The sequence below is a fragment of the Lactuca saligna genome, chromosome 8 (assembly GCF_052625555.1).
Source record: "Lactuca saligna cultivar CGN05327 chromosome 8, ASM5262555v1, whole genome shotgun sequence".
Taxonomy (NCBI): Eukaryota; Viridiplantae; Streptophyta; class Magnoliopsida; order Asterales; family Asteraceae; genus Lactuca; species Lactuca saligna.
In genome coordinates, this window is record NC_136424.1 from 69,833,564 (window position 1) to 69,845,337 (window position 11,774).

The 11,774-nt window shown below is 35.9% G+C and overlaps 2 protein-coding genes across 2 annotated transcripts; both read left to right on the forward strand.

Moving 5' to 3' along the window:
- LOC145011970 (2-methyl-6-phytyl-1,4-hydroquinone methyltransferase, chloroplastic-like) lies at positions 1 to 5,523 on the forward strand. Its single transcript, XM_078970725.1, has 4 exons — positions 1 to 202; positions 437 to 1,094; positions 4,684 to 4,990; positions 5,171 to 5,523. The coding sequence occupies exons 2-4, from the start codon at positions 520 to 522 to the stop codon at positions 5,324 to 5,326; spliced, it is 1,038 nt and encodes a 345-aa protein (XP_078826851.1). The 5' UTR covers positions 1 to 202; positions 437 to 519; the 3' UTR covers positions 5,327 to 5,523.
- A 465-nt stretch (positions 5,524 to 5,988) lies between these two features.
- On the forward strand, positions 5,989 to 7,658 carry LOC145011712 (ammonium transporter 2 member 5-like). The gene is made up of 3 exons (XM_078970443.1): positions 5,989 to 6,636; positions 6,726 to 7,011; positions 7,108 to 7,658. The coding sequence occupies exons 1-3, from the start codon at positions 6,037 to 6,039 to the stop codon at positions 7,656 to 7,658; spliced, it is 1,437 nt and encodes a 478-aa protein (XP_078826569.1). The 5' UTR covers positions 5,989 to 6,036.
- The last annotated feature ends 4,116 nt before the right edge of the window (positions 7,659 to 11,774 follow it).

The following is an 11,774-nucleotide window of genomic DNA, read 5'->3' on the forward strand; positions in this document are numbered from 1 at the left end:
TTCGTTTCTCCCGCGAATTGTCTACCTTAGTACCTTACCCTTCCTGCTGTGCATTATTTCCCATGTCCATACTCCATACTCCTGTTCCTCTCCAACACCGACTACAACTTCCCACTCTCCTCACCACAAGTTCTGCTTCTCTTTTTCGTCATTCATCAATTGTTTTCGATCATTCATCATCAATCGTGATTTAACTCAACTGGTAAGTCCCTTTTCTTAAAATTCTTCAAATTGTCACGAACCCAAATGTCCCGTTCTGAATGCAAGTAACTTGAATTAAACCCCTTAGAAGATCAGGATTTTAATCAATTTCCCACCTGGGTATTGTGCAGTTTTTTTAGTTTAAACTTGAAATTACTAGTTTTTCCATCCGGGTTTTTGTTAAATTCGTCAAATTTGTGAATATGAACTCACATTTACAAGTTTTTGCCTCCAGGGCCTCGTTCAAATCTTGAAATTGGTGGTTTGAGCATAAAATCACAAGTTTTCAAAATCTGTTTTTTTGTTTGTTGAGCAATAATGGCTTCTTCAATGCTGCGTGGAGCTGAGAATCTCGCAAATATAAGAGGAAGAGTATACCCAAACGGATTAGAGTTTAACGGGTCAGATTTGCATGGCAGAAAGTCTTTCCTGAAAATTAATCTGGCTAGTGGGAATTCGAATTTGAGAGGTATAAGTAAGAGGCTAGTTGTAACCAAGTGCAGTGTGTCTGTACCAAGGCCAGCTTCACAGCCTAGGTTCATCCAACACAAAAAAGAGGCGTTTTGGTTTTATAGGTTTCTTTCAATTGCATATGATAATGTGTTCAACCCGGGTCATTATACTGAAGACATGAGAGATGAAGCCTTGGAACCTGTTGATCTCAATAGCCGCGATATGATAGTGGTGGATGTTGGTGGTGGGACCGGCTTCACAACTTTGGGTATTGTGAAACATGTTAATGCTAAGAATGTTACCATTTTGGATCAATCGCCACATCAGCTTGCTAAAGCAAAGCAAAAGGAGCCATTGACGGAATGCAAGATCATCGAGGGAGATGCTGAGGATCTTCCTTTTGAAACAGATTATGCAGATAGATATGTATCAGCCGGAAGGTATATTTTTCTCAAAATTTATCATCTTTGGGGGTTTATGGATGTATGTTCTATAAGTTGTTACTAGGTTTAAACTCTTGGAAACCACGATTGAGAAAGAAAAACATTATTCATAATTCGAAATCGTAACCACTAATCAAATATTTACAAAAGAAGTTATTAATTTACAAAGATAGAAGTTCCGTATGTAAGTTACTAATTTTGTTTTAAAATAAATATATACATAGTTATGAATATCTAATTTATGCGTTGCAAGTTCATATATTTGATAAAATCATGACTTTGATGCAATATACATTTAGTGTTCCTTATACATATTTGGATGCAAACTAAATGTTTTAGGACAATTATCGCAAAAAACATTATTCAGAGGTAGAAATCAAGTTAACAAAATAAATGTCACATTAATAAGTGCACTTTTATGTAACAATAGACATAAAGACACAAAAAATAGATAAAACTAAAAGAATAATAAGAAACAAATGAAACCTTAATTAGTATATGAAAAACATAAATAGTTCTAGTGACTATATGATGATAACAATATTAGCAAATTGACTTTCTTACGGACCATGCAATCATAGTGAGTCCAATACTCACATCCAAAGGTTGTCACTACTGGTCTTCAACAATCACAATATAGTCGATAATCACCTAAACAATTGATTCCAAATCAAGCAGCCTCATAATTTCGGCTTATAACTCTCAGGGACGGACGCATAAATACATGGTAGGTGTTGCCGATACATAAAAAATAGGTATAAAAACCGGCTTATGGAACCGGTGAAGGTCTTTGGAGAGGAGCAAGATAAATAACTCTCAATTTGCACGCTTCAACAACTTCCCATGCCTCCTTACTGACCTATAAACACAAGACCACAATAGCTAAAAGCTTTAAATTACGAATATTATTTTAATATTTTTCATTCATCTTTTTACCATTTCAGGGGTAACATCTTTTGTGGTTGCTCCTGGACCTACAACTACACTCTAAATTAGAAACTTATCATACATTGCAATTTGCAAGTCAACAGGGGCTTTCTTCTTAGCTTGCATTATTATTTTGAAACACAAACTAAACAAACAAACGATAAATACTTAAAATTATATTGAACTTCAAAAAAAAAAAAAAAAAAACTAAATATAGAGGAAATCTACCAGTAACGTAACATGTTTACTAGAGGCAACACAACTCCAATATCCAGACGATTGTAGTAGTTCTTCGACTTCATTGTCTTCACCTAAATGTTTTGCATCAAATGTTTATAAACCTTAACCTCTTTCAAGATCGAAGTTACCAATCAAGAAATCAAATAGTCCTTTCTTAAGCTCTTTCTCAAAGTCAAAAAAGAATGAAAATGACAAAGAAGAAGGGAGTTAGGGATTTCAAAATCAAATCCATAGCGATTCAAGGTATCGGGATTTGGGACGAATATTTTGAAGGGATTAACATGGAAAGTAACCAGTTTATGCATATGATTTGAAATTCAAATTCCAAAAATCAAATCTTCAACTTGTAATAGGTTTGAGGGGTATATTTGGTACTTTATTTTTGCTTAGAAAGACTTGAGGAGACGCCACATGCCAAAAAATGTACTCTTTTATTATAATAGGAGATATAAAGTTCCCGTACTCATTTTTTTTAACTTACTTCCGCATAAATTATTGGGAAAATGATCTAAAATGGCAACTAATAACATCAAATTTTCTCACTGAAGTTTTAATTGTATCCAATTGTCTAGTAATTTTTTTTTTTTTTTCTATTATACCATTTATACCCATAATAGTCGGTTACCAACCACGTGAAGTTCATGTCACGTAATCGATGGTATAATAGAACCAAAAAGAAAAGTTGGTTGGTCAATTGGAAATAACTTAAAAAGCAAATAAAATGTTATTGTTTGCTATTTTATAACATTTTCATAGAAAATATTAAAAAAACTTTTAAACACTATTTATATATTCAAAATTTTCGATTTTGCCTTAACTTTCTTGTCTTAAAAATATTTAGATGAGCCATAAGACAAAATCTTTTTCAACGATAATTTTCCGTTTTCTTCTAACTTCATTGTTAAACGTATATAACTATTTATAAGACTCAACAATTTAAGCATTATATATTCAAATATATTAAAATTTATTTTGTTTATTATATTATTTCTTTTCCAAAACAATCCACTACATATAAATTGTTAAGTCTTATAAATGGTTATGTGGGTTTAACAATAAAGTTAGAAGAAAATGAAAAATTCTCGTTGAAAGGATCTTAATTGTCTTATGGATGGTCTAAATATTTTTAAGACCGGTAAGTTGAGGCAAAATCGACGATTTTGGTTATATAAACTGTGTTTAAAAGTTTTTTTTTAATATTTTTTATAAAAATATCATAAAATGGCAACCAATAACATTTTATTTGCTTTTTAAATCACTAAACTTATATAAGTGTATCCAATTGACCAACAAACTTTTCTTTTCGATTTTATTATACCATCAATTACGTGTACACAATCGGTGATGTGGACTCCATGTGGGTTGGTAACCAGCCATCACCGGTAACAATGATATATAGTACAAAAAAAAAGTTTGCAAGTCAATTGGGTACAATTAAAACTTCAATGATCTAACGGTTAATATTTGTGTTATTGGTTGCCATTTTGGATCATTTTGCCTAGATTATTTGGTTATTTATGGATCCAATAATCAATTTGATACTAGCAAAGGGTAAAGAGAAAATTATTCTTATACTGTTATTTTATCTCTTACTTCTTTAAATAATTAGAATTTTACAAACACATAAAACAATGGAAACTGATTGGAACTTAAACGGAGTGTTTGGTTCGCGGATTTTGCTGGATTCCGAAAGAAATGGAATCTTGAATTCCATTCCATAACATGTAGATTATTTGATTGCCAAACATATGGAACTGAATTCCAGGAGATTACTTCAAAATCCATGTTTGAGGGATTTTATTATTCCTAAAGGTGGATGGTCAGTATTGAGTGCCAAATTTCATTTTTTCTAGAGTGAAATATGATTTTAGTACTTGGGTGTAAATGGTTTTTGCAATTTTCATTCCAAAAAGTTCTCTAGTAATTTTGGTCCCAAAAAGTTTTCTTTGTCAATTTTGGTCCTTATTTAAGGTCCGTGTAACGTTGTTGGTCCCCCGAGTAAAATGTCTAGGTTTGGTCCCAAATATAATTGATTTTGTAAATTTAGTCCCAAAATTAATCATTTTACTTGGAAAATGGACCAAAACCGTTACAAAAACCTTAAATAAGGATAAAAATTACATGATTTTTGCAATTTTAGTCTTTAAAAGTTTTCTCATGTATTTTTGTTTGGTCTCAAAAAGTTTGCTTTGTCAATTTTGATCCTTATTTAAGGTTCTTGTAATTTACACTGTTTTCATAAAAGACCAAAATTTTCTATCATTAAACACAAACAAATTCTTGGTTTTAACATAATTTACATTCCAATTTCTTTCACATATTCACAAATCAAACAGAAAACAACAAAGGAACGAGATTGAATTCCATTCCATTTTCAGTTCCATTCCTTCCAAATGACTTTGTTCTTATTTGATTGCAGCATTGAGTACTGGCCTGACCCACAACGAGGCATCAAAGAAGCATACAGGGTTCTAAAGATAGGAGGAAAGGCATGTATAATCGGGCCTGTATATCCAACCTATTGGTTGTCTCGTTTCTTTGCAGACATGTTTATGCTGTTTCCAAAGGAGGAAGAGTACATCGAGTGGTTCGAAAAGGCTGGATTCAAAGATGTCAAGATCACAAGGATTGGCCCAAAATGGTATCGTGGGGTCCGTCGCCATGGTCTTATCATCGGCTGCTCTGTTACCGGAGTCAAACCCGTATCAGGGGATTCACTGTTGCAGGTAATGCCAATTTATGCAAAAAGGTTTCGTTTTTGGACCAAAAGATGCAATATTTTACTATATTGGAAAAGAATTGTAATTATATCGGATAGATTGGTAAAAATGAAAAGGTTTATTGCATAAATTTGTAAGCTTTGAAAAATCTACCCGATTATACCACTGAAAATAATTCCGTTGCAGCTGGGCCCCAAAGTAGAGGAGTTGAGGAAGCCGGTGAACCCGCTTGTGTTCCTAGCCCGGTTTCTTGTGGGTGTGATGGCTAGTGGTTACTATGCCATGATCCCTATTTACATGTGGCTCAAGGACCAAATTGTCCCCAAAGGTCAACCAATCTAAGTCTTGTGAGATGGTTCAAGTCTGAGTTGCATTTTGGTTTGTATGATATGATATGATGCCTTGTTTTCGGTTTAAACTTCAAGACGCTTGTGGTTTGTTTCTGTTTAAAGTGTAACAAAAGTTTCATGTCACATTTATATGTGGTTTGTTTCTGTTTAAAGTGTATTGACATGAAAGTGGATATTCCAGCTATCGAATATCGATCCCTATGTTAAGGAGTTTTGTTGGCCGTTTGTTGATGCATCTTTAGCAATTTTTAATGTGATGGCATAATCATATAACTAGAGATTCCACTAAGGATCCCTATGTCAGCGGAAAACTACACAATATACCGTTTTAACATATTTAAGAAACATTAATAGTATCTTATTTGTTTCCATCAAACAATATTTTATACAAAGGGCATCAAAGATTCATTGATTTCTTAGCCTACAATTGACAATTGAATACATCCACATCTTTCGGGCTTTGGCGTCTCCGTTCTCATCAAATGCAAACAACCGAACAACTCACACCCAAAACATCATATCTCCTATCGCTTTTCTTGCTCTTCAAATTTCCACTTTCACCCCTACTCTTTTATCCATATCAACATCCAAAACACACACCACACAGAGGCATTATAGTAAGTTCACATTTTCCTGAACTATATATATTCTCTAGAATCCGAAACACATAACTCTGATACTTTAATCTAAAATTCAAAGAATATGTCGTTCAAGCTTCCACCAAATCTCACGCCCTATGATTCGAGCCCAGAATGGATGAGCAAAGGCGACAACGCATGGCAAATGACCGCCGCCACAATGGTCGGCCTCCAAAGCGTACCAGGGTTAGTCATATTATACGGCAGCATCGTGAAAAAGAAATGGGCCGTAAACTCATGTTTCATGGCCCTTTTCGCGTTTGCGGCAGTCTTAGTATGTTGGGTCGGGTGGGGGTACCAGATGTCTTTTGGTTCAGAAAAGTTTCTACCTTTTTTAGGAAGACCAAGCGTCGCGTCACTGCGTGCTAGCTACTTAGTCGAAAGAGCATTTTCCGGGAAGTTGCCAAATGCGACGATGATCTTTTTTCAGTTTGTTTTTGCGGCGATCACGTTGATTTTGATCGCCGGAGCTTTGTTGGGGCGGATGAATTTTTATGCGTGGATGTTGTTTGTTCCGGTTTGGCTGACGTGTTCCTATACTGTTGGTGCGTATAGTATATGGTGTCCTGATGGATGGTTGGCCAAGAAAGGTATTATTGATTATTCCGGTGGTTATGTCATTCATCTTTCTTCTGGAGTTGCTGGTTTCACTGCCGCGTATTGGGTATATATATAACTTCGTATTCAATCAACTACAAAATCGATTGCTTTGTTGTAGTGAATGTTCTGAGATTTTATGATGTGGTGATATAGGTGGGACCAAGGGAAAGTAAGGACAGGGAGAGGTTTCCACCCAACAACATATTGTTAATGCTTCTAGGGGCGGGCCTACTATGGATGGGGTGGACCGGGTTCAACGGAGGCGATCCTTACATGGCAAGTAGGGATGCATCTCTAGCGGTGCTTAACACGCACGTGTGTGCTGCCACAAGCTTGCTGACGTGGCTCATGCTCGATATCGTGTTCTTTGAAAAACCATCGGTTATTGGCGCCACACAAGGCATGATCACCGGTCTAGTATGCATCACCCCAGCCGCAGGTAGTTACCTATGATATGATACAGAAGAGATACTAATACTTGATACGGATACTTTTATTTATGTCGATACTGATACTAATACTGATTTATTGACAGGAGTGGTGCAAGGTTGGGCGGCAATAATAATGGGAATATTATCGGGTAGCATACCATGGTTCACAATGATGGTGGTACACAAGAAAGTCTCCCTACTAAAACAAATCGACGACACCATGGCAGTTTTCCACACTCATGCGGTGGCGGGGTCGTTAGGTGGCATTCTAACGGGCTTTTTTGCAGAGCCAAGGCTAAATCGTCTTTTCTTCGACATAACAGACGGGTGGCAACATTATGTTGGGCTTGTTTATGGGTTGAAAATGGGCCAGGTTCGGGCTGGGTTCAATCAAATGTGGATTCAGTTATTAGGAATATTATTTGTGGTGGGGTGGAATGTTGTTGTAACTAGTTTAATTTGTGTTGGGATTAGGGTCTTTATGCCTCTTAGATTAAGTGATGAGGAGTTGGAGATTGGGGATGAAGAGGTGCATGGAGAAGGTGCGTATGCATTGTGGGGTGATGGTGAGAAATTTGAGATTTCTAAGCGTAATTCGTCTCAGTCTCATGGTTTTAATGAGTTTTCGGCAAAGGAAGGAAGTAATTTCCGATAAATCTTTTTTGAAATCCATAAATATAAAACAATATTGTTGTAATAAAATATACGTAATGCAATTAAACTTGTATGATATTTTTTATTAAAACAAATATCACCGCTAACAATAAAATATTTATGTGGTTCATGAAAAATTAATGTTTTATATAACTAGTTGTGAGATCCCATGTATCACATGAGTTAATTTAAAATAAAAAAGTTAAATATAAATGTCAAAATAGAAATTAATATCTATTTATTACTATATTTATTGCAATTATTATATTAAAATATTATGTGAAATTTAATAAAATGGAAAAAACCCATAAAATGATATGTGGAAAAAGAAATTAATTCAAAATAACAATAAAATGATATTTGACAAATTGAATGAGAGTATGACAAATGACAAAAAAAAAAAAAAAAACATTCATTTATTAGAAAAGATATATGTAATAATATATCAATAGGTAAGAAAGTAATGGATTTACGATTATATATATACATATGTATCTTGTTCATATAATTTGGTATTATACATATGTATCTTGTTCATATAATTTGGTACACTAATAGGAATTAATAATATAAATATAAATATAGTAATATAAATTATACAATTAAGTAAAATATTACACTTATATTAAAAGTTTCTATTGAAAACTAATTAAATAATAAAACACAAATGATAACATTAACTAAAAATTAGAATATAAAGAAAATGTATAACATAAAAAAGTAAAAAATAAAAAATAAATTCAATTGAGATGCACTTTGGGAGACCTTAGTAATTTTACCAATATTACAAATCTCATTATAAACAAATATAATAAACATAAGACATTAAGGTGTTGTTTGTTTTTTTGAAGCGAAAATATATGAAGTCTGCGAACCACCTCTGCAGCCCTCTGTAGCAGAAGAGGTGGACCAAACGGCTACAACGTGTAATAAAAAATCTGTTTGTTTTTTAACGTCTGTAGACAGCTGCAATAAGTTAAAGTAAGGTGTGAAGATGTTTGAAGCAGATGGTCTAGTGATGTGTCACACATCACATGCGCAACAATTTTTAAGTTAGAAGTCTTCTGGAAAACAAACAGCTTCGAATGACCAAGTGTTGCACGTGTGCTGCGTGGCGCATCAATAAGTGGTCAATGTTTTTTTTTTTAGAAAAAACAAACAACAATTAAGACACACAAGTCATTGGAGGTCCTAAAGCCTAAGGTCACAATGACTCTATTATGACATTACTTGTTTTGTGTTCATCTAAACATTGTAACAGATAAAAGAAAATAAATATAAACATCATAAATCTAATCCTCAAAAGAAAAAAAAATACAACCACTAACGAAGAAGAATGCATACATGTTGCAGCGATAATGGTTGGGTGAAGGTAGGCGACAGGAAATGTGAGATAGGGAAGGGTCGTTGCTCTCCGATAGCTAGCATCACTTCTCTAGTGGAAGGGGATCTTCTTCCTTGTCTTTCACTTATTTTTCTTTTAACTCTTTGAAGATATTTTATTTATTCTCTAAACGTTTGATAATGTTATCTTTTTTAATTTCTACAACTTCTCTCATCCTATTTTTCTTCCTATTTTATCTCCTTAATTGTAACTAATATTCTCGATTCTGTCATAAGGAAGAACTCGGCAAGTTCATGAAAGAACTCGATGAGTTGGATCGTGGCCCCAACCTTCTCTTGTTATTGAGCAAACTCAGTTAGTCTAGGAGATGACTCGGTGAGTTGGCTAAGTTTTTGAGGCTTTGAAGATTGGGAAACCCGACGATTTCAAGGAAGGACTCGATGAGTTAAAGCGAGAAGTCTTGATACTATGGACAGGAGGAACTTGACGAGTTGTGAAAGTACTCGGCGATTTGGATTGAGCTTTCTGAGTTTTATGAGTTATGGAACTTGACGAGTTGATGGGTCAACTCGGTGCGTTGAGTCAACTCGGGACATTGACTTTGACCAAACCCTGTAGGGCTATGAAGTATGTAATAGGTTCTAAAGAGTAGTTCCATGTAAGGGTTAGGCCCAATTGGAAATTGGGCCATATATTGGGCTTTTTTGGATTTTATGGTTTTGAACCTTATTGGTTTTGGACTTGGGTCTTAGCTATGGGTTTTGTTGGTCAGGGGTATAATGGTTATTTTACCCTAATATTTGGATTATGGATCAGGGTTTGAGACCCAGTTGCTAATTGGGTGATATTATGCTGTTAACAGCTCGGGGAGTTTCAAGGGCGGCAGCTAAGGATTTCTTGCAATGGACTTCAACAGTGTGAGGTGAGTTACCTTCCAGTGGAAGTGGGTCTAAGGCACCAATGTCGGTCTACTAGTAGTTAATTATAGTTTAGATGTTTGTCTTTGTGATAATTTTATGGTATGCTAGTATCTGTTATGATATATGTGCTAGTATGCTATGATGTTATGTGATAAGGGTAGTAGGGGTAGGTTAGACCCCGTAGCCGGTTGAGCTAAACCGGATGGTAGGTTGAGCACCTAGATATGCTTGACATGGATAGGTTGGGCACCCTATATATGCCTACAAGTATGTTTATGATATGTTATTATGTGGTAGTGGCAGGGGTGAAATAGTCCCCGTAACCGGTTGAAATAAACCAGAGGGTAGGTCGGGCACCCAGATATGCCTGGTAGGGGAGCACCAAGATATGCTTGACAGGGGTAGGTCGGGCACCCCGGTATGCATGACAAGGGTAGGTTGAGCACCCAGATATGCTCAGCAGGGTAGGTCAGACACCCATATATGCCTGGAAGTATGTTTATTGTATGGTATGTAGTATGATAGGGGTAAACCCTAAACATTTGGGTTTCTAGCTGATCGGAGTACGCCCGTCATTCTCCCACGTACGCCCAACGTATGTAGGTGCATCCATGATCCATCGGAGAGCCAGTGTGCTCATCGTACCCATAGGGTACGCCCCACGTACTGAGTTAGGGACCAAAAATGAAGGGTTTTTGCATAAAGGGGGTTAAAGGAAACATACCAATATTTTCGAATGTTACATTAACTTTGTTGACTTTCATTGATCGTTGAAATTTGACCAAGTTTGTATTTATGTCAAACTTGAGAGTTTTGAACTGTTGATTAAGTTTTTACTTGGTTCTTGGTGATTAGTGGATTCGTGGGAGCACGCAGTGCAAAAAGAGAAACACGTCTCGGTTTATCGGGTTTCTTCATTTCAGGTGAGTTTTGCCTCATTATACCTATAGGTCGAAGGCACCAATGCCGACCTACTAGTTTTGGTTATCCTTTAGTAGAAGGATGACATAGGGACTACATATAGTCATTTTGGATAGCTTGATGACTCTTGATCTTGGCTTTATTGCCTGTTCCTTGTTTGGTTGTGGCTCTAGAGTAGGATCACCTGTCTGGGTGTCTATATCGACTCTGAGTATATACGATCATGTATTCCTTGGATTGTTGGTACTTAGTATGTTGCTATGTTATAGTGATCAGTTATATATGTATCATGGTATATATGATGTTACTATGTTGTAGTGATCTGTTAGAACTGTATCCTGGTATATAGGATGTTGCTATGTTGTAGTGATTTGTTAGATTTGTGTGTCTAACTGTACTTATTGGTCCAGACTTTCTTGCTTGTTCCTTGTTTGGTTGTGTTTCTAGAGTAGGATCATCTCTTCGGGTGGTTATCTAATCTAGGTACTTATGGTTACGCGTTTCATGGAGGTTTGATGGTAGCAGGATTGTGTGCTATGAGAGGACCAGTAGGCGGTAGTGAGCTGTATGATTGCTGTTTGCTTGTATTATGTGCCTACTTGATCCTGATTGTTTATATGTCGACATATGGTAGTATTGGGTTAAGGTGGCACTGCTTTGTGTTGTAGTCCAAGATACTCGGTGCAGGCCGACTGTAAGTCGTAGGCACGAAGGCTTAGGAAGAGTGGTTGGGTTGAGGTGGTAGGCCAACAAACCTTGGGTATTCCATCCCGGTGGTTGATTCGACCCGTTTCATGTTGGCAATCAAGTCCAAGGACTTATTGGTCCTGGGCATTTCAACTGGGAGGTTGTGGGCCATTATGCATGCTTTTATGTTTATCATAAGGGGTATTTTGGGGGAACTCACTAAGCTTTATGCTTACCCAACCGT

Coding starts and splice junctions, on each gene's coding strand:
- LOC145011970 (XM_078970725.1), top strand. CDS start 520: ATGGCTTCTTCAATGCTGCGTGGAGCTGAGAATCTCGCAAATATAAGA. Junction 1,095..4,683: donor AGATATGTATCAGCCGGAAG/GTATATTTTTCT, acceptor ATTTGATTGCAG/CATTGAGTACTGGCCTGACC. Junction 4,991..5,170: donor CAGGGGATTCACTGTTGCAG/GTAATGCCAATT, acceptor ATTCCGTTGCAG/CTGGGCCCCAAAGTAGAGGA.
- LOC145011712 (XM_078970443.1), top strand. CDS start 6,037: ATGTCGTTCAAGCTTCCACCAAATCTCACGCCCTATGATTCGAGCCCA. Junction 6,637..6,725: donor GTTTCACTGCCGCGTATTGG/GTATATATATAA, acceptor GTGGTGATATAG/GTGGGACCAAGGGAAAGTAA. Junction 7,012..7,107: donor ATGCATCACCCCAGCCGCAG/GTAGTTACCTAT, acceptor ATTTATTGACAG/GAGTGGTGCAAGGTTGGGCG.